Genomic DNA, 23476 nt, shown 5'->3' on the forward strand with positions numbered 1-23476 from the left:
AGAAAAGCCTGCTTCTCCCTCTACGTCTCTGCCTCTTTCTCTTTGTTTTCATGAATAAATAAATAAGATCTATAAAAACAAAAACAGCTCCCAGATGGGCCCCTCGGCGTCCCTGCGAGGAGTAGCCTGGGGACAGTTTGCAGATATTGGAACAATAGTTCTGCTTGTATACCAGCCGTACATAGGGCACATAAAGGGGGGAATACTGTTTTGTAAACATACAAACATTTTAATGGTGAGGGGAAATGAAAAGAACGGAAACCTGTGGCAATAAATTTACATATATTTTCAAGAGCTATAAATGAAAATGTGAATGATTACGAGATACAATCCAAGTGCTTCCTGCATGAGTAGACCCAGTAATGTAGAAATGTGAGTTTTCACTAATCTGCGGACTGAAGAACATCCAAACTAATTATCCAAAATAATAGCTTTTATTTTTATTTAAAGATTTTATTTATTTATTCATGAGAGAGAGAGAGAGAGAGAGAGAGAGAGAGAGGCAGAGACACAGGCAGAGGGAGAAGCAGGCACCATGCCAGGAGCCTGACGTGGGACTCGATCCGGATACTCCAGGATCACGCCCTGGGCCAAAGGCAGGCGCCAAACCGCCAGGCCACCCAGGGATCCTCCAAAATAATAGCTTTTAAAAAGAAATGAGGGATCCCTGGGTGGCGCAGCGGTTTGGCGCCTGCCTTTGGCCCAGGGCGTGATCCTGGAGACCCGGGATCGAATCCCACGTCAGGCTCCCGGTGCATGGAGCCTGCTTCTCCCTCTGCCTATGTCTCTGCCTCTCTCTCTCTCTCCCTGTGTGACTATCATAAATAAATAAAAAAAATTTTAAAAAAATAAAAAGAAATGAGCTATCAAGCCATGAAAAGACGTGGAAGAACCTCAAATACATATTAGTGAGTGAAAGAACCCAATCTGAAAAGACTTCATACTATAGGATTCCAACTATATGACATTTTGGAAAATGCAAAATTATGGAAACAGTAAAAAGACTGGTGATTGCCAGGAAGAGAGTGGAGGGAGAAATGAACAGGTGGAGTTGGAAAGGTTTTTATTTTTTTATTTTTTAAAGATTTATTTATTCATTTATGATAGATATATATATAGAGAGAGAGGCAGAGACACAGGAGGAGGGAGAAGCAGGCTCCATGCTGGGAGCCCGACGTGGGACTCGATCCCCGGACTCCAGGATCGCGCCCTGGGTCAAAGGTAGGCGCTAAACCACTGAGCCACCCAGGGATCTCTAGGAAAGATTTTTAGAGCAGTGCAGCTATTCTGTATGATACTACAGTTTGGATAAATCTAATGATATATTTCAACCCATGAATTATAGAATTATAATCCATAGAATTATAACCCATAGAATTATAGGTTCTCAAACCCATAGAATTATAACAAACCCATAGAATTATAACACCAGGAGTCAACTGCACCCCATGAGGGGCTGCACAGCGGGGTCACCTAGAGAGTGAGCTCAATGAAGCAGGTGGGGAGCAGAAGGTGAATATCCATGGGCAAGTACCTTTATTGGGGGCCAGGATGGAGTACATAAGAATAGGTGGGAGAGGATATCATTGATACATTTGAATATTGATAGGTCGTGTTCAGGGGAGAGCAAAGGGGAACCTGTAGCAGGGACCAGACTTATCACTTAGGTAACCTGGTCACCTGAGTGAGGTGCTCAGAGCCTGTGTGGATGTTGAGGCAACAGGAAAATATGAAGTTTCAAAATTTACGGTATAGTGAAATAAGATGAAGGGGGTAAAAGGTACAAACTTCCAGTTATAAAATAAGTCATAGGGATGTAATATACAGCATAGTGACTAAAGTTAATATTATATTGTGTAATACTATAGTTGCTAAGAAAGTGGATCTTAAAAATTCCCATCACAAGAAAGTGTTGCTCAAGAATCTCTCTCCCTCTTCCTCTGCCCCTCCCTCTCCTATCTAAAGTAAATAAATAAATCTTTAAAAAAGAAAGAAAGGATAGTTGGCCTTTGGTGTACCGTGCAAGTGGAAACAGTTTCTAATCTGAGGGGGTTTTACAAGCATTGGAAGATCTAATCTGTTATTATGATTGGTAGAAGTGACTTGAAACCTACCTTGGAAGTTTTGAGAACTACTGGATGGACAAAGGACAAATACAAGGGACAGCCTTCTTCTATGCTGTATCTTTTCAATCCTGTGTCTACATTTTGAGATGATTCCATTAATTTTATTTATTTATTTAGTTAGTTAGTTATAGATTTTATTTATTTATTCACGAGAGACACAGAGAGGCGGAGAGTAGGCAGAGGGAGAAGCAGGCTCCCTGCGAGGAGCCCAATGCAGGGCTGGATCCCAGGACCTGGGATCACGCCCTGAGCCAAAGGCAGATGCTCAACCACTGAGCCACCCAGGTGCCCCAATTAATCTCTTTTAAAGAAACTTCTGGAGGCGACCCCTGGGGTCTGGGCTTCTGAACAGTACCCTGACAGTGGAGGTGTACTGAATTGCTTTTTTGCAGTTACTCTTCCATTTTACAATAGGAACTAACATTCAGTGCCAACACTATGTTTGAGCTTTGCGTGGATTATATTATTTAAACATTATTATGGGGAACCTGGGTGGCTCAGTGATTGGGAACCTGGGTGGCTCAGTGATTGAGCATCTGTCTTTGGCTCAGGTCATGATCCCGGGATCTGGGATCGAGTCCCACATCAGTCCCCTTGCAGGGAGCCTGCTTCTCCCTCTGCCTGTGTCTCTGCCCCCCTCTCTCTCTCTGTGTGTCTCTCATGAATAAATAAAGAAAATCTTTTTTAAAAATAAAGATTATTATAACCCTGTGAGGTAGGTGCTATTTCTTCCTCCTATTTTACACCTAAGGGAACGAAAGCTCAGGGGTTAAGTAACCTGATCAAGCAGAAATGTCTAGGAAGCCAGAAATTAGGACTAGAATTCAGGCATCTGAATACAGAGCCCTACTGTGTTCTCTATTTGCCTTTTATGTGTCTCACTGGATTATAATTAATCTTCATTGCCTCTTTACTAGTCTATACACTCACTGAGGGCTGGGCCCTGGCTTCATTCTTATCTGTATCCACAGATGAGCCTCCTCCCACACCCCATCCCATTAATCTCCCCATTGGCTGATGAGGTTCTGTGAAGGAAATCCAGGTGGCAACTTGAGCTGACCTCACACTGGTAACTCCAAGTCAGAACCCAAACATTCCGTAGGGAACATTTTCTTAGTTCCTCAGATAAATAGAGGGCAGATACTGCACTATAGCTAAATATTTCCTTTCATTCATATGATAAAAGACTAACAGTTTTGGAGTGATGGACAAAGTTAGAAGTTCTTTCACCATTCTAGTTTTGTTTTTAATGGAATATCCAATTCTTTTATGCTTGCCTTATGGAGGTGAGTTCAAACCAGTTGAACTAGCAACAGACTTAATGAGTAGCTTCAACTATCGTTTTTACTAGTTCATGGGAAATAAAAAGGGGTAATGACATTTCACTGCTATGAGTTTTCTTTTCAAGGCTACAAACAGCTACAAACATCCGCAAATGTCACTAAGCAGAAAGGACTTACTTCAAGACCCAGAGGTAAGTCATTATATTACTCATTTGGTGAAATGAGAACCAAAGTCTGGGGTCCTCCTATTTGCTATACCAATGTGTCTTTTTTTTGTGTATTTGTTAGTAGCATGGTCTATACAATAATATAATTACATAAGCATTGCTTGGAAATTAATCCTATATTATTCTCTCTCTGTAAGCTGTGCTTTCTTTTAGGGGTGCCTGGGTGGCTCAGTGGTTGAGCGTCTGCCTTCGGCCCAGGGCGTGATCCTGGAGTCCCAGGATCGAGTCCCACATCGGGCTCCCTGCATGGAGCCTGCTTCTCCCTCTGCCTGTGTCCCTGCTTCTCTCTCTCTCTCTCTCTCTCTCTCTCTCATGAATAAATAAATAAATCTTAAAAAAAAGAAATTGCCAGGCTTCTCTTTCATTTCACTTAGCACACACAGAAACTGAGACCACATCAGGATCATTTGAATGTGTCTCTATGACTTTAATTGTAATTTGAGGCATGTTTTGGTGGTGGACCCATATGAATCCAGATACGGATGCCTTGCAAGTGTAAAATGTTCTTTATCATCATCTGCCTTCTGTGATTTGCACTCTGAGTCCTGAAACTCTGTGTATCTAAAACAGAGAAACTGACCTTGACAGTTGGTGAAGTCAGGCCCCAACTCTTTGTGAAGATATGTGGTAGTTATAAACAACCTCTATTCTGTACAAGGGAAATGCTATCTGCACAATATAATAGCATCTAATTTCTGTAGGAAGAAAGGATACTGCCATGGGGCCCTCCCTGGCACTGGCTCTCTGACCTTTTGCCACAGACCCCTTCAAATCTGTGAGGTCCTCAACCAGCTCATGTGACTGCAAAAACAGACCAGAAGCCAAATGCATTATGTTCTTACACTCTGTATTCATAAAAGGATACACTAGATGCAAACAAAAGAAATTGCAAATTAAATCACATATTTCAATGAGGCATTGTAATAAATTTATTAACAGCATTTACCATCTTAGCTATTAGGTCCCCTTGTCTAATACCAAGTTATTTCTTTATTTTCCTAAATCTATCTTAAACTTGTCTCTTCTCTCTGATTCCTTTGAATGGCCTTCTAGCTCCGAGATCTACTATGCCCAACCAATTCCCAAGGCATCATGGTAAGTCAAGGGATCTGGGAGGGTGGTGGGGATTCAGGGACATTCCCAAAGCTGTTGTGGTGTATGGCTCCAGAGGACACCCCCACAGTGCTCATCACTAATTTGTACAGCCCTTTATGCAAATTAGAAAAAGGAGTCCCCCTGGGTGGTTGATTCAGGCATGATGCCACTCAGAGAAGATTAGGAAATAGCACATGTCAAAGAATCAGGAAATACAGAGAATCTTAAAAACACAATTAATACATCCAGCAATCCTGGACACATTATTGATTTTTTTAAAGCTTAGCTATGAATATTTCACTTGCCTGTTCACCCCCATACTGCCAAAGCCAAGAGACCTGGGATTCTAATCTTTACCTTGAAACCAACTTGTGCTGTGAGCTTCCACTAGAGAAACCTCCGAGGTGCCTGAGCTTTGGGTCCCAAGTGCAGGTTCCAATATGGAGATAGAGGACAGAATTGTTTTAGATTATTGAAGACTCAATTTTCTCTGTAATTCTTAGTGCTTGGTTATATGGAAAGAAGCTTAATTCATAATAAAGGAAATATTCATTCCAGTTTTCAGCTATCATGTTGAAAGTAGACAGAATATTTCATTAAAAAACTGGCAAAGGAGTTGGGAAATACAATCTCTCTCTATCTCTCTCTCTCTCTCTCTCTCTCTCTTTCTCTCTCTCTCTCTCTTTAAGTAGGCTCCATGCCCAGTGTGGAGCCCAATGTGGGGCTTGAACTCATGACCCTGAGATCAAGACCTGAGCAAAATCAAAAGTCAGATGCTTAGCCAACTGAGACACCCAGGCGCCCCTAATCTAACATTTTTTTTAATTGAAGTATAATTAACATAGTATCCTGTTAGTTTCAAGTGTATATAATCTCATATCTGGTGTGTAGGCTAGGAACAAGTGCAACTTCTATAAAGGGCCATTGACTATTCTTAAAATAAAAAGAATGTATATACTTTTTGGCCCAGAGTATTGAAATATACCTGAGATTTATTTTTAATCAGGTATGATAAGACATACAGATGTGGAAATTATTGTTCATGAAGGAAGAACATTATACTCACAGATTTCTAGAAGCAGGAAGCAGAGGGATGAGAGGGAAGAGCATGGCCCCGAGTTTTTATTGGTGTTTTCAAGGGAAGGAATGGGTGACGTGGGTAGGTACACTGAGTAGTGGAGAATTGGAATGATTATGGTGGGTTCTGGGCTATAGGAGTGGTTTCTAGTTGTCCAGCACCTGGCCCTGGGATAATTTAGGGCAGGGGGAACATTGGCTTCGTGCATGAGAGGTAGTTAGGAGTGTGGGCTCTGGATTGGATGGTTTATATCAAAGGCATGCTCACAGGGGAGTTGTTTGAGATTTGTAGGAAATAGCCCTGGGAGGGACAGTCTGTCCAGGATCAAACCCTCAAATACCAAAGTTTCAAAAACATAGAAAATAGGAAGCCTGACTGGCTCAGTCAGTGGAGTGTGCAACTTTGGTCTCAAGCAACTCATATGTTGGGTGTAGAGATTACTTAAAAACAAAATAACTTAAAAATACAGAAAATAAGAAAATATAGTCAATATACACAGAAGTTTCATTTCTAGGAGATTTTATTAAAAAGTGTTTCTCAGGGTGCCTGGATGGTGCAGTTAGTTAATTATTTGACTCTTGATTTCAGCTCAGGTCATGATCTCAGGATCATGAGATTGAGTCCTTCTTTGGGCTCTGCGCCCAGTAGGGATTCTGCTAGAGATTCTCTCTCCCTCTGCCCCTTCCCCCATGCCCACTCTCTCAGATAAATGAGTAAATCTTTTTTAAAAATGTTTCTCATTTCTCTAACCCACTTATTCTCCTTTTCTTCTTGATGACTTTCACATCTATTTTTCTTGTTCAGCACAACCCCCAACATGTTTACCTTACTCTCACCCTTGTTTCTTCCATCACTGGCAACATACAAGCTGTCAAAAGAGAGTATCTGCATCTCCCTTCCCCCATCTACCTGCAATTGCACCGTTGTTCTCTGCCTTCCTTCCTTTCCAGGGCAAGGATGGCCCCAGCCAGTGAGCCAGTATCCATTTCTGCCAACTCACAGGTGCTACTGGCAATTCTCTCCCCATTTCCTGTAGTATCACAACTTAGAGTATCACTCCCATTCTCCTATGAATGTACTGTCAATTCTCTCATCTTAGAAAGCAAAACCCATCTCTTGATCCCATAAGCTCTTCTGGAATATGCCCTGACTGCTCCCCCACAACACTAAGTTCCTCAAGAGTTTCTAAAACTACTGTCTTCAATTCCTTTCCTCCTGTCCTCTGTTGAACTGTTAAAGTCACTAGGGCAACTCCACCACATTGTTAGCACTGCCTGAGTCCGTTCTTCCAATGACCTTCCCAGGGTCAAACCCAGAGGCCATATTGATATCTTCTGTAACTCATTTTTTCTCTCTGCCCCAGTATTTCATTGGGAAAACCTGAAAGCACATAGGAGAGTAGAAAAAAATCATAGAGTGAACACCCACATTCTCCACGCCTGTGGTCTACAATTATGCATTTTATACCACTAGCCTTTTCATAGCTCAGGTTCTTTTCATCATGCTCACCTGACCCTCATTGATGGGTGAACTTCAGGGAAGTTTTTAGTTTAGTTGCAGAACTCCTTCTGCGCCAGAGAGAGGGAAGGCCAAGTGCAGGACAAAGATCACCTCAATGTGTCAGATTTTACAAGTGGCTGAATAATGTACTTACTTTGCCAGTTGTTCTTTCATTTAAAATTAAAATTAAATGATATGAATGATAACTCTCTGGTTATTTTTTTTTAATTTCAGGTAATGGGAAGGGTGATACACCTAGCCCTATAAAGAACAACCAGAGTTTTAAGGCACATTCGACACCCCTGAACACCGACACCTGGAATGCAGGTTCCTGGAATGGCATTCTTGATTTCTAACACCCTTTCAGCACAGCACTGCACACCCTGAGACCATCAAAGAAACATGTGAATTGTCAAACTAAAGCCACTCTCCAGGGTGCCTGGATGGCTCAGTGGTTGAGCGGCTGCCTTTGGCTCAGGTTGTGATCCTGGGGACCTGGGATCAAGCCCTGCATCAGGCTCCCCAGGGAGCCTGTTTCTCCTTCTGCCTATGTCTCTGCCTCTCTCTGTGTCTCTCATGAATAAATAAATAAATAAAAGTTTTTTAAAAACCACTCTCCTTTCAGCTACAGAGATGGCAGGTGCTGCTATACAGAGCCAGAGATCCTGTGTCTCTACAGAGTGAAAAAGGGCTTTGACAAAGGACAAGAGGCAGAGGAAGCAAAGGGAGTTAGAGATTACACGGGAATTCTAATTATATCTGTTCACACGGGCTGTGCAATCTAGCCTCCATATTTTTAAAAATCAAGGATGCTATCTTTTATGGTACTTCTGATTTTGTCTCCCATCCCCTTTTGGAATAACAATATGATTAACAAATCTATTGACTGATAGACATAAGTGAAATGAAATTTTATGAGAACTTTTCTTTCCATTTTCAGCACTGATTCCACACAGATCTGCTCTTGTTCAAGTAATTGTAATTGCGTGCGTAGCCTTCAGCATTGCCCTGATATGTGGAATTACTATTTCCTATGTGATATAGTAAGTATATACTAAGTATCATTTACCATCCTCAAGTAAGACATAACAAACTAACTAGATTATTTAGTATCGACAATGGTAATAATGATGATTCTTATAATCACTAAATTTTTATAGTCTTTCTAAATTTCCACACTAGCATTTTTCAGAATATGGACCGTACTCATGTTGGGTCATAATATAAATTTAAAAAAATAAATAGAAAAAAATAATAAATAAATAGGACAGAATACAACTTAGTAGGATAGAAAATATTAGAAAGCATTACATGTATTAATGTAAATGCTGATTTTTAACTTTTCAGACAGACAAATACACAGTTATGAGGCAAAATGTATTTCCTATTGTGGATCATAGTCAAAATGTTTGAAAGCCACTAAGATGCTTCCATCCTTCCAAAAGGTGATGTTCTAAAGTGAGCTTGATACTTTGACAGGAATCTAAGGCAAAGCAGAAAAATTGTGACTGCTCTCTTTTCAGTAGACATTTGTTATTATCTGGGAAAACAGTAGCATTTGGGGAAGATACTTCATCTTGTTTGCACAAATAAAGTTTGTGGTCAAGCTCTTTCAAATGATGTGATCATTTAGAGTTAGTATTAGACAAAATGCAGACTCTGAATTTATGCTATTCTGACCAGAATGATATACTGATTCCTTCTCCAAGATTCAGTGCCAGGATTCTGTTATATCCCATCAGAAACAGCTTGCGGAAGTAATACATTATTTGATCTATTGGAATTGAGCATGAACACAAGGAATATGTTGGCGTGTATGGGGTATTTTTTAAGATACTCATTTTAGGACCACCTTTGAGTATGTCCAATAAAGGCAAATAAGATTAAAGGTAAAATTGAAGACATTTTACAAATGAGAGGGTGTAACTAGCGTGTTTAGTTCTGAGATATATAACATGGTGATCTTTCACTCTATTTATGTAGCTGCATTTTCAGTTTATTTTCATTAGTATAGACAATGATGTTAATATAGAGAGAGTTTTCTAATATTATTCACTAAAAAATCCTCTGGGACTTGCAATGCCCAGTTATGTTGCTGAGCTAATGTCAACTCTCAACAGCTTTTATATTTGTGTTACTCATAGGGCCACATCAAGCTATTTTAGAGCATGAGGCAAAAGGAAAAATATATCCCCCAAAGTACATGATTCAATGTAATTTCTAGTGCTTAATTTTTTCCAGGAATAGATTTTTTAAGAGTTTTTAATTTATTTATTCATGAGAGACCGAGAGAGAGAGAGAGAGACAGAGAGAGAGAGAGACAGAGACACAGGTAGAAGGAGAAGCAGGCTCCATGTAGGGAGCCCGACGTGGGACTCGATCCCAGGTCTCCAGGATCACGCCCTGGGCTGAAGGCGGTGCTAAACCCCTGAGCCACCCAGGCTGCCCCAGGAATAGATTTTGAAAATACTATTGTTGGGCAACCCCGGTAGTGCAGCGGTTTAGTGCTGCCTGCAGCCCAGGGTGTGATCCTGGAGACCTGGGATCCAGTCCCATGTCAGGCTCCCCGCACAGAGCCTGCTTATCCCTCTGCCTGTGTCTCTGTCTCCCTCTCTTTCCGTGTGTCTCTCATGAATAAATAAATAAAATTTTTAAAAAAAGAAATAAAATACTATTGGTAAGTTTGCTTTCATTTAAACCAGGAAAGTAAAATAATAATAAATTCTGTTTCTGGTATAGATAAAATATTTAAACTTAAGGTGAATTTTGATATGCTACTTTTCAAATTGGTAATACATTATCAACTTCTTTAATGTTTTGGAAAAAAATAACTACTTAATACATAAAAAACATGGGGCACCTGGGTGGCACAGTTGGTTGGTTGGGTGTTGGACTCTTGGTTTTGGCTGAGGTCATAATCTCAGGGTTGGGGGATCAAGCCCCACCTGGAGCTCCACACTCAGCCAGAGTCAGCTTGGGACTCTCCTTCCCTTTCCCTCTGCCCCTCCAGACCCCACCCCATCTCTGAAATAAATAAATAAATCTTAAAACAAATTGTATTTTTTAGGTTTTATTTATTTATTCATGAGAGACACACAGAGAGAGGCAGAGACATAGGCAGAGGGAAAAGCAGGCTCCCTGTGGCAAGCCTAATATGGAACTCAATCCCAGGACCCCAGAATCATAACCTGAGCCAAAGGCAGATGATCAACAACTGAGCCACCCAAGCACCCCTTTAAACAAATTTTTAAAAGGATTCTGTTTATTTATTTGAGAGAGAGAGCCATAGAGAGCAGGAGTAGGGAGGAGCAGGGGAGGGGCAGACCCAGAAGGAGAAATAGACTCCCCACTAAGTAGGGAGACTGATCCTGGCTCAACCCTAAGACCCTGGGATCATGACCTGAAATGAAGGCAGATGCTTAAGCAAGTGAACGACCCATACAACCCTAAGTAAATAAATCTAAAAAAATTACATAAGAGACCCCTGGGTGGCTCAGTGATTGAGCATCTGCCTTTGGCTCAGGGCGGGATCCCCATCTGGGGATTGAGTCCCACATCAGGCTTCCTGCAAGGAGCCTGCTTTTCCCTCTGTCTATGTCTCTGCCTCTCTCTCTTTCATGAATAAATAAAATCTTTAAAAATATAAAAATTAAAAATATATAAAAACATATATAAGGGGCTCACGTTTTTCTTTTGACCCAGGTTCCCATATGGTTCATCATAGCACTATTGGATCCTATGTTTATTTGAAATTTTGATATTTGGTTTATCACAGATTTTTTTTCATTCATTTCAATTTAAGGTATTGAGCTACAATATTTACCATCATTACTGAGTTTTTTTTTTTTTGGCACATCTTGCAATTGTAATAAAGACATTGGGACAAGACCAGGATTTGGGTAATTACTCTTTTTTTTAAGATTTTATTTATTTATTTTATTTATTCATGAGAGAGACAGAGAGAGAGAGAGAGATGCAGAGACACAGGCAGAGGGAAAAGCAGGCTCCATGCAGGAAGCCTGACATGGGACTCGATCCCAGGACTCCAGAATCACGCCCTGGGCCAAAGGCAGGCGCTAAACCACTGATCCAGCCGGGCTGCCCTATTCTTTTTTTCTTTTTTAAGATTTTATTTATTTATTTATTTATTCATTAGAGACACAGAGAGAGAGAGGCAGAGAAAGAAGCAGGCTCTATGCAGGTAGCCCAATGTGGGACTTGATCCTGGGACCCCGGGATCACAGCCTGAGCTGGAAGGCAGATGCTTAACTGCTAAGCCACCCAGGCGTCCCTTGGGTAATTATTCTTTTTTTTTAATTTTTTAAAATTTATTTATGATAGAGAGAGAGAGAGAGAGAGAGAGAGGCAGAGACATAAGCAGAGGGAGAAGCAGGCTCCATGCACCGGGAGCCCAAGGTGGGATTCGATCCCTGGTCTCCAGGATGGCGCCCTGGGCCAAAGGCAGGCGCTAAACCACTGCGCCACCCAGGGATCCCCAGGTAATTATTCTTAATGATGTTTAGGATCAGCCTAGTTCTTCCTAATTACATACATCAAACAGAATTAGGAAGGTATTAAAAAAAAAAAAGGAAGGTATGTATGTTAGGAAAAAGGAAAGCATTCTATTACCCCTTTTCACATAGCTGCTTGAAAATCCACTTCCAGGGCTTAATCTGGGGTGGGGTGAGCAAGGCACCTACCTCAGGTACAAAATTTAAGAGGGTGCCAAAAAACTCAGTCATCAAGATGAATAGTATTTTATTTTATTTTAAAGATTTTATTTATTTATTTGATAGCACAACCAAGGGGAGCAACAGAGGGAGAGGAAGAAGCTGGCTTCCCATGGAGCAGGGAGCCCAATGTGGGGCATGATCCTAGGAACTGGAATCATGACCTAAGCTGAAGGCAGATGCCTAACCAACTGGGCCACCCAGGTGCCCCAAAATGAATAATATTTGAAGGCAATATTTTATAAAATCTAAATTTATTTAACAAAATATCCACAATGAACAAAATACCACCATTTTAAATACAGGATCAGTAACAGTGCCAGGTCAAGCTATTTCAGAGGGTGAGCAAAAGGAAAAATCAGTAATACCTAGATGGACTTTATTTAAAATGTTGATATTTTGTTCATCGTGGATTTCTTGGCATTCATTTTTCTTTTGTAAAATATTGCATTAAGATATTATTTAGCCTAGGGATCCCTGGGTGGCTTGGCGGTTTGGCACCTGCATTTGGCCCAGGGTATGATCCTGGAGTCCCGGGATCGAGTCCCACATCGGGCTCCCGGCATGGAGCCTGCTTCTCCCTCTGCCTGTGTCTCCGCCCCCCGCCCCGCCGTGTGTGTGTGTGTGTGTGTGTGTGTGTGTGTGTGTGTGTGTGTTTATCATGAATAAATAAATAAATAAATCTTTTTAAAAAAGATATTATTTAGCCTAAAAAGAAGACATTATTATATTCTTATATTATTTTGTGCCCCCCATGAGTTCCTATTCCCCTCATCTAATGCTGGCCCTGAGCCACATTGGGCATCCTTGCCCATCTTCTTCCTATCAGTACACACCAGAGCCCAATCTGCTTCTGCCTCCCTCCCCTGACTACCACCATGTACCAGTGACTTGTTTCCAGTTGAAGATCACAGGATTAAGATGTAATGATTTACCGTGAAAATTGTGCTCTTAAATTCATCCACATTATTCTCCAGTCGGCTGGTCCAGGCTGAGGAAAGACAGCAACTGGTGTGGCTTTATAACAATGTCAGGATACCATTTCTGGAAGATGAGGACGAGGTCTCTGAGGATGAGAGCCAGGATGAGTCCACCTACCTACTTCCAGAGAATGAGAAAGAGCTGGAAAAGTTCATTCACTCAGGTAATTAACCCACCAGTTTATCATGTCAGATGCAGAGTCACATGAAAACTGAGCTGGATTTGATGGTTTGTTTTTCAAAGACAAAGCTAGGAGAGACTTAATGGAGTTTGAGGTAATAAAAGCAAATGTTTACAGTCAGACCTACAGAAATGAACTGTTTTCATCACATTACACAGAGAGCAAACAGCCACGAGTTGCTTGGTCCCTTTTGTGAGGTAATTCCAAGGACCAGAAGCAGAGTTCAGGGGACAAAACTTTCCCCAGACTACACATTTCCCTTTAACACACTTTACAGTGTGGTGTTATTCCTGAGTCTAGAACACAGACAGGTGTCTCTCTGTCACAGTTGGCCTCCCTCTGATGTGGAAACAGGATCCAGGCCCAGAAAACAGACCCTTGTGTGAGAGATGCTCACCACGCCTGCAAGTTTTTGTGAGGAGAAGGCAGGATGTGTGTTCATATACACCTGATTTTATAGAAGTTCTGAGATTCTTGGATTCTCAATTTAAAAAATTCTACAGCAAAAATATGTAGAGTGTGGTGTCTGATTCAACCATGGAGGCATTCCTGGTATGGATCTCCTCTCTGACATCCCCAGACACAGATGGTCAGAGAAAGGCTAGAGGCCAGGAACACAGTGATCAGCAGTGCTTACTGATGCAAGCCCCTAGTTTACCATTAGGAAATATTTTTTCAATGTCTTTTCTTTACATTGAAGTATAACTTTTCTGCATTTAAAAAAAAAACTTTTTATTTTCCAGTGAGTTAACATACAGTGTAATATTAGTTTAAATTGTATAATATAGTGATTCAGCACTTCCATACAACACCTGATGCTCATCACAAGTGCACTCCTTCATCCCCATCAGCTATTTCCTGGTCCTCCCACCCCCTCCCGTCTGATAATCAACAGTTTGTTCTCTATGGTTAAGAGTCTGTTTCTTGGATTGCCTCACTCTCTTTTTCCCACCTTTGCTCATTTATTTTGTTTCTTAAATTACACACAAGTGGGATGCTTGGGTGGCTCAGCAGTTGAGTGTCTGCCTTTGGCCCAGAGCATGATCCTGGTCCAGGGATCGAGTCCTGCATTGGGTTCCCTGTGAGGAGTGTGCTTCTCTCTCTGCGTATGTCTCTGTGTATGTCTCTGCCTCTCTCTGTGTGTCTCTCATGAATAAATAAATAAAATCTTTTTAAAAATTACACACAAGTAAAATCATGATATTTGCCTTTCTCTGACTGACTTACTTCACTTAGCATAATACTCTCTAGCTCCATCCATGACATTGCAAATGGCAAGATTTCATTTCCTTTTATGGCTGAGTAATATTCTATTGTTTATATATACCACATCTTTATCCATTCATCAGCTGACATTTTTTTTTAACTGGTGTGTTTATAAAGCCTGTATATAAGAAGTGAGAAAATAATTTCATTTTTTTGAGGGAAAATAATTTTAAAATTCAATTTCCACCATCCTTTTCAGACAAATAACATTCATTATATCTTGAAAATTCTATTTATACCTTATTTTTTCCAAGTTTTCCCCTCATATCTTTTGTCTCTATTCCTAAGTATCTCAATAACATTATGTCTACATTTTAGTTATTAGATCCAAAAGAAGAAAGCGTATGGAAAACAAGAGATTGAAGAATGAACAAATGTTCATACAGGATACAAAACTGAACAATTCTCTGCACAGTGTATTCTCAGAGAATCTATGAGAGCAAATGAAAGAAATGCAGAACGTGGTAGCCAGTGTGGAGCCAACAGTCACAGGGACAACCCACAACTGGGGACCTGAGAATGACTTACTCCTGGAGAGCTCTGTTCAGAGCACTCTAAAGAAGAAAACTGGAAGTATATAACAGAAAATAAATCCATATGTACAAAAATTCTTGCTTTTTCACTCTCATAGTTCATTTTATAACTATAACTTAATTGGAAAGGAGAGAAATCCAACTTCATCAGTATGAAAGAGAAACTGCCAGGATTTTCTTCTCCTTTTTTTTTTTAAGATTTTATTTATTTATTCATGAGAGACACACAGAGAGAGGCAGAGATCTAGGGAGAGGGAGAAGCAGGTTCCTGTGGGTAGCCCGATGCAGGACTCGATCCCAGAACCCTGGGATCACGACCTTAGCCAAAGGCAGATGCTCAACCACTGAGCCACCTAGGTGTCCCTATTAATGTTTTTAGGATATTCTTTTCTTGCTCCCTAACCAAAAGCACAAATAATTTATTTGGGCCATCTGGCAGACCAAACTAAGAAATCACTCTCATGATACAAAACTTTTCCAGGGATATTATCTATCAATTCCAGTAAATTGTTGCCATTTTACTCACATGGAGACAGAGAATATCAAAATAGTTATGGCAGTGGATTAAGTTGCAATCATCCCTGTTTATTTTTTAAATATTTTATTTATTTATTCATGAGAGACACACAAAGAGAGAGAGAGGCAGAGACACAGGCAGAGGGAGAAGCAGGCTCCATGCAGGGAGGCCGATGTGGGACTCAATGTGGGACTCAATCCCAGGTCTCCAGGATCATGCCCTGGGTCAAAGGCAGGCGCTAAACCGCTGAGCCACCCAGGGATCCCTTCATCCCTGTTTTTAAGGAGCTGGTATCTAGTGAGGAAAAAGGGTCTTCAGGCAAGGAGCTGTAAAGCATGGCCAGTTGTAGTGGATGCTATAAACTGTGGAAATACAGGAGTCAAGACTGAATCCAAATGGGTCAGTGCTTTGGAAAATGGTTTGATGATTCCTCATAATGTTAAACACAGAGTCACTATGTGACCCAGCAATTCCACTCCTTGGGTTGTGTCCAAGAGAACTGAAAAGACACCTACACACACACACACACACACACACACACAAAAGACACCTACACAGAAAAATCTGTGCACAAATGGTCATAGCAGCACTACTCATAAGAGCAACACGGTGGAAACAATCCAAACGTCCATCAACTGACAAAAAGATAAATAAAATAAGGGGATAGCCATACAACGCAATATTTTTCAGCCATAAGAAAGCAAGAAATACTGATACATCTACAACATAGAAAAACCTTGAAAACATTATGCCAACTGAAATAAGTTAGACTCAAATTTTTAGTCACATATTTTCCAATTGCATTTATACAAAATGCCCTAAACAATCACATCCACAGAGGCAGAAAATAGATAAGTGGTTCCAGGAACTGGGTGAGGGGAAAAAAGGGAAGGACTGCTGATGGTTGTGGGGTTTCTTTTTGGGGTAATGAAAATATTCAAAAATTAAATAATTGTGATGGTTGTACAAGTTGGTGAATATACTAAAATAAAAATACAGGATTATATTCTTTTTAAAAGAGTAAATTTTGTGGGTATGTGAAATAGATCTCAAATGAACTGTTAATTTTTTTTTTTTTTTGTCTGAGGGTGAACTGAAGGCAGACTTGGGCTTCCTGACTCTTCCTTTCAGTTTCCATCTTTCCTAAATTAAGAAAATTATAATAACAACAAAAATCCCAAAGTCCAAAGAATCTTTCAGCCAGCAGTTTGCACCACCTGCCTGGATGGTGCTCCGGGGGTAGAGTTCCACAGGGCATTGGAGACCCAGGGGCAGCAGCCTGAGGAGCTACACCAACTCACAGCCCCTAGGCCTAGATGGGCCTTCAGTGTCCTTCACTGCAACCTCATATCCTTGCACAAGACGCACTCCTCGCTCCTCTGAGATAAAATCCTTTTTTTTTTCAAAGATTTTATTTATTCATGAGAGACACACAGAGAAAGAGGCAGAGACACAGGCAGAGGGAGAAGCAGGCTCCTTGCAGGGAGCCCAATGTGGGACTCGATCCCGGGACCCCAGGATCATGGCCTGAGCCGAAGGCAGATGCTCAACCACTGAGCCACCCAGGTGCCCCTCTTTAGTCAGTACTTGAAACTTACTTTTTCTGATTTAGATAACAATGAAATTGATATTTTGTGATTTTTATTTTTCTTGTTTTTGAAAAATTCTAATGGCTTGAGTTTCATTTTTACTTTAATATTCCCTCCCCCCAAAAAAAATTCCCTCCCAGATTTTCATCTAGCTAGGCTTAATTTTAGGAAAGAAAAATAATTTACTAATATACTAATTTACTAACTTATATAATTTACTAATTATATAATTTACTTTAGTCTTCTTTACGTGGCTATAGTCTAGCATCAACTATATGTTGAGCAATGAGTTATTTTAGTCTTTTTTTAATGTTGTTATTGATATGATAGTCTGACTCTGGTGTATTTATTTGACATGATTAAACCCCGACGAACCCATTACCTTGCCTTCAGAAAATCCTGATAGTTCTAGTTGTTGGGCACTTTCTGTACTTGCCAGAACCATTCCCTTTCCCCTTGCTTCTTTTCTTACCATTTCTCCCATCATACAGATTGTAAGAATAGCATTACTTATGATAAAAGTGCTAAGAATTAAATTGAAATAAGTTTATTTTGCTAAAGTTTTTTGTTTTAATTAGTGCTTAAAAGTATGATGCCTTTAAAAAAAAGCACGATGCCTAGGTGGTTGAGTCAGTTAAGCATCTGCCTTTGGCTCAAGTCATGATCCCAGGGTCCTGGAATCAAGCCCCACATCAGGCTCCCTGCTCAGCGAGGAGCCTGCTTCTCCTTCTCCCGCTCCCCCTTCTTGTGCTGTCAAATAAATAAATAAATAAATAAATAAATAAATAAAATCTTTAAAAAAAAATCAGTGCCTTCTGAGGGGGGCACTTGACAGGATGAGAGCACTGGGTGTTATACTATATGTTGGCAAATCGAAATCCAATAAAAGAATGTACAAAAAAATCAGTGCCTAAATGTAATGCAATACAGTATTTAATAGGCAGCTTTTGTAAATTATTCTCCATAAAATGAAATTCACTTTCAGAACTTATTGTTAGCCATTGGCGCTTTGAAGAGTCCAATGTGTTTATTCTCCTTATCTCTCAAATGCAATAAATCATTTGCTTTTATTATCACTAATTTTAATAACATATTCTTTCCAGGTAAAAAAGTCGATCACTGGGCAGCCCGGGTGATTCAGTGGTTTAGCGCCGCCTTCAGCCCAGGGTGTGGTCCTGGAGACCCAGGATTGAGTTCTGCGTTGGGCTTCCTGCATGGAGCCCGTTTCTCCCTCTGTGTCTCTGCCTCTCTCTCTCTCATGAATAAATAAATAAAATCTTTAAAAAAAAGTTTATCACTTAATAGAAAATGCTTCCTTTTTGTCACGACTGATTTAATAAAAATTCAATTGTGTGAAAATTAGTAATAGTAACAGGAAACCTCACTAAAATGTAGTGATGAAGCTTCAGCAGGTGTGAGGCTCTCACACCCTATCATTTGTTGGGCTGGCGAGACTGGGGACCTCAAAACAGCGACCCCAGGCCAGCAGCCTCCCAATAAGGCTGCCTTGCCGCCCTATCCGCCCTACCCTAACTTAGCACACAAAGACCTGTAACCCTGGCCCTAACTGGAATGAAGCCCTACCTCCATCTTCCTGCCAACACCCTTACCTCCTTACCCTAACTTAGCTTACAAAGACCTGTAACCCTTGCCCTAATTGGAATGCCACCCTGCCCCCATCTTCCCGCCGAAATATCTTTATAGAACCCCCTGCGGTTTGCCTGGGCGCGACTTCCCTATTCAAGCCCCTCCAAGTCTTCATGGAACCTCTCCCGGGAGCACTCCCCATTAAAGCACTCTTGAACCTACTGCCTGGCTCTGCCGTTTTGTTTTGTTTTTTTTAATTTCTCCGCCGTTCATTTGGGAAAAAACTAACATTTGGTGCCGAAACCCGGGGGGAGATCAAGGCCCCACGTTGGTGGGGAGCCTCTCTCCTCTCGCCACCAGGACCTTAACTGAACCCAGCGCCTGGAAACGCCCGGTAAGTTCCCCTGATTCCGTGCTTCCCTCCGAGTGGTCCTGCCTGAAGCCACGGCCGCGCCAGGGCACCTCTGCCGAGCCACCGGGTGGCTCTCCGCAGGTCCCTGGGGATCAGGAGACGTCCTCATCCTCACGGTGACCTCTGTTTCTGTCCGTGACCCTGAGAGCTGCAAACGGGGACGCCTGTTTTCAGTCTCTGGGTTACCAGGCAGGAATCATGGGAAGTGCCCAATCCAAATTCGACCCCAAAACCCCATTGGGCTGCTTAGTAGCTAACTTTAAAGTCTTGGGATATTCCCATGACCTGAGGAGACAACATCTTATCCATTATTGTACTGTAGCCTGTCCTCAATACCACTTAGACAATCAGTCTCAGTGGCCTCCAGAGGGTACTTTCGATTACCAAATTCTTATGGCTCTTCGTAATCTTTGCAGACGCCAAGGCAAGTGGCTCGAGGTTCCTTATATACAAGCTTTTTGGGATCTGCGCTCTCGTCCCTCCCTCTGCTCTCAATGTTCGACTACCCAAGTCCTGCTTGCCTGTACCGCACCTCCTAACATACCTCCTACCAATTCCAAGGACCTCTACTCTTACTCCCCTTCTCCCCTTTCCGAAACCGAAAACCTCACACATCCTCCCACCCGCTCGGGACCAGCGGCTCCTCTACACCCCCCTTACCCTGAACCTAACCCCGTCCCTCCTACTCCCTCCTCTCCGGCTCCCCCATCTCCTCCGACTTCCCTTCCGATCGCTGCCCGGACTCGGTCTCAGCAGACACCTTTGGACCTTGTCTGTCCCTTGCAGGAGGTGGCAGGGGTCGAGGGAGTGGTCCGCGTTCACGATCCTTTCTCTTTACAAGCTCTCTCTCTCTGATTGGAAAACGGCTCTTTTTCTGCCAACCCAGATAACTATATTAAAGAATTTCAATATTTATCTCAGGCCTATGACTTCACATGGCACGACCTCCATGTGGTGCAGACCATGACTCTCACTCCTGAAGAGAGAGAGCGCATTCAGGCAGCGCGCGGGGACACGCGGACCAGGTCCACGGCCGCCGCGAGGCGGGTGGGCGCCCACGCGGTCCCGGCGGCGGATCCCGGGTGGGATTATCAGGACAGCCAAGATGGCCGCCGACGCCACAACCGCTTGGAGCAATGCCTCCCGGCGGGTATGAAGGCGGCCTCAAACAAGGCGGTCAATTATGACAAACTGCAAGAAATTGTTCAGAACCCCGATGAGAACCCTGCCATGTTCTTAAATAGGCTTACGGAAGCCTTAACTCAGTGTACTCGTTTAGACCCGGCTTCCCCAGCGGGAGCGACTGTGCTGGCCACCCATTGTATTTCCCAGTCGGCGCCAGACATTCGGAAAAAACTTAAAAAGGCGGAGGAGGGTCCTCAAACTCCCATCTCAGACCTGGTGAAAATGGCCTTTAAAGTTTTTAACACCCGGGAGGAGGCTGCCGAACAGAAACGGCAAGCCAGACTCCAGCAGAAAGTCCAATTACAAACCCAAACCTTGGTTGCTGCCCTGAGGCCGGCAAACTCTGGAGATCAGAAAAAAAGGAGGAAACAGTCGCGCCCCTCCCGCCCTCCGGGAGCCTGTTTCAAATGCGGCACTGGGCCCGTCACTGTCCTAATCCAAAGGAACCCACCCGGCCATGCCCTCAATGTAAGATGATGGGCCACTGGAAGTCCGACTGTCCTCTGCGCCTCCACGTGGAGGAGACACTGAAACGGTGAGTCCGGCTTTCCAACTACTGGGTATGGAGGACGACTGACGGCACCCAGACTCGCACACCCCACTCACCCACGCCGAGCCCAGGGGTATGCTCCAGGTAGCGGGTAAGTCCATATCCTTCTTGCTGGACACAGGGGCTACCTATTCTGTCCTGCTCTCCTACTCGGGACCTAGTCAGCCCTTCCCAGTGATGGTGATAGGAATTGATGACACCTCCTCCAGTCCTAGGTTAACCCCACTCCTCACTTGTAGCTTGGACGGGTTCCCTTTTGCTCACTCTTTCCTTTTCATTCCCTCTTGCCGGGTACCCCTTCTTGGAAGGGACATTCTCCATAAACTAAGGGCCACTATACGGCTCTCCCCCTCTCCCACTACCTCTAGCCACCTTATTCTTCCCCTTCTAGCATCTGAACCCTCTGCACCCTCTTCTCGCCTTCTGTTTGTCGATCCCCAGGTCTGGGATACCTCCAAGCCAGTTGTGGCATCACACCACCAACCTATAAAAATCAGACTCAAAGACAATCTACCTATCCAGCCCATCCTCAGTTCCCCATTTCCCTGATACACCGACAAGGATTAAAGCCCATCATGGACCGCCTCAAACAACAGGGGTCCTCATACCTATCAGCTCGCCCTGTAATACCCCTATCCTCCCTGTAAGGAAACCCACTGGGGCATATCGCCTCGTTCAGGACCTAAGACTCATCAATGAGGCCGTTATACCCCTTCATCCGGTAGTGCCCAACCCGTACACTCTTCTTTCCAACATCCCACCCAACACCACTCATTTTTCCATCCTAGACCTCAAGGATGCCTTCTTCACTGTCCCCTTACACCCCGATTCCTACTTTCTCTTTGCCTTTATCTGGGAGAACCCAGACACACGCATCTCAGGGCAGCTTACATGGACGGTCCTCCCTCAAGGTTTTCGAGATAGCCCCCACCTCTTTGGGCAGGCCCTGGCCGAGGCCCTCCAACAATGTTTTCTGAAAACTAGTACCCTCCTTCAGTTTGTAGACGACCTCCTTCTCTGCAGCCCTTCCCTCTCTTCTTCAGAGGAAGATACCACCACTCTACTGAACTTTTTGGGGTCCAAGGGATACAGGGTCACACCAGCTAAGGCTCAGCTCTGCACCCCAACTGTCATCTACTTGGGTATCTCCCTAACTCCTACCTCCAAGTCCTTGACAGAGGACCGCATCCAGCTGCTCTGGGACCTCCAACCCCCTCAAAGCGCTGCCGAAATCCTTTCCTTCCTGGGATTAGTGTTTTTTTTCCGACATTGGATACCTAACTTTGCCCTTCTGTCTCGACCCCTATATCAAGCAGCCAAGGAAACCCCCCACGGCCCCCTGACTGACCACACTGCAGTCCAAAACCTGTTTTCCAAACTCAGGTACTGACTAATCTCAGAACTCACTTTAACCCTCCCAGACCCTTCTAGACTGTTTCACCTTTTTACCGACGAACGATCTGGCTGCTACCAGCCTCCTTGCCCAACCGGCTGGGCCAACGTACCAGGTAGTAGCCTTTCTATCCAAACAGCTGGACCTCACAACTAAAGGCTGGCAACCCTGTCTCAGAGCCCTGGCGGCAGCTGCCTCCCTCACTAAGGAGGCTGTAAAACTCACTTGGGGCAGCCCCTCACTGTTTTTTCCCACACCAATTAATAGACCTGGTTGGCCACAGATCCCTGGCCCATTTGACCCCCTCACACCTCCAACTATATCATCTACTGTTTATTGAAAACCCTCAAGTCTCCTTATCTACTTCTCCACGTCTCAACCCTGCTACTCTTCTACCCACACCTTCTCTTGTTTCTGAACCAACCCACTCTTGCCCACAACTCCTGGACGATCTTACCCCTTCATCCAGGTCTCTCTGATCAGCCTCTTCCCCATCCCGATCGAGTACTGTTTGTAGATGAGAGTTCTGTCATGGCTCCACATGGCCAGCGGCATATTGGATATGCAGTGGTCACTCTGGAGACCACTGTTGAGGCAGCTCCCCTTCCTCTGGGAACTACCTCCCAGAAGGCTGAGTTAGTTGCCCTCATCAGGGCACTCCATCTCTCCAAGAACTTACGGGTTAACATCTATACAGATTCTAAATACACCTACCTAATCACACACACACATTCCGTACTTTGGCAGGAACAGGGTTCCTGACCACCAAGGCACGCCCATAGTTAATGGACCCCTTATCTCCAAATTGTTGGAGGCCCTTGACTTCCCTACCAAAGTGGCCATTATACATTGCCGAGGAAATCAGACATCCCAGGACCTCGTCTCTCGGGGGAACAATAAAGCCGACAATGTGGCCAAACAAATGGCTAAAGAAACTTCCCCAGCCCCTCTCCTGTTCCTGAATACACCCTACACCCCTTCATATACAGATGAGGAACTTAACACCCTCAAACAAATGGGGGGCAAACCTGGAGATAGGGATGGATCTTTCTCCAGGAAAAAATTGCCCTCCCAAACAAACTTCTCCACACCCTACTTAGTGAAATCCATCAGTCTCTACACATAGGACCTAAGGCTTTATATCACTTCCTGTCACCCCTTTTTTTATCACCCTCATCTCCGTAGGGCTATCGAGACTGTCCACCATGCCTGTAAAACATGCTCCTCTGTTAACTCACAAGGA

The 23476-nt window shown here is 43.1% G+C and overlaps 1 protein-coding gene across 2 annotated transcripts; it reads left to right on the forward strand.

The window, feature by feature from the left end:
- Positions 1–671: 671 nt before the first annotated feature.
- C1H19orf18 (chromosome 1 C19orf18 homolog) lies at positions 672–15078 on the forward strand. 2 transcript variants are annotated; one of them, XM_049097435.1, is made up of 7 exons: positions 672–1221; positions 3535–3600; positions 4690–4731; positions 7544–7636; positions 8250–8352; positions 13017–13183; positions 14786–15078. In XM_049097435.1, the coding sequence occupies exons 1-7, from the start codon at positions 1101–1103 to the stop codon at positions 14902–14904; spliced, it is 711 nt and encodes a 236-aa protein (XP_048953392.1). In that variant the 5' UTR covers positions 672–1100; the 3' UTR covers positions 14905–15078. The 2 variants fall into 2 exon arrangements, with proteins under 2 accessions (XP_048953392.1, XP_025277139.1); XM_025421354.3 differs by lacking the exon at positions 672–1221 and adding an exon at positions 2418–3412 and having other exon boundaries at positions 14786–15077.
- Positions 15079–23476: the final 8398 nt, after the last annotated feature.

This window comes from Canis lupus, chromosome 1 (assembly GCF_003254725.2).
Source record: "Canis lupus dingo isolate Sandy chromosome 1, ASM325472v2, whole genome shotgun sequence".
NCBI lineage: Eukaryota > Metazoa > Chordata > Mammalia > Carnivora > Canidae > Canis > Canis lupus.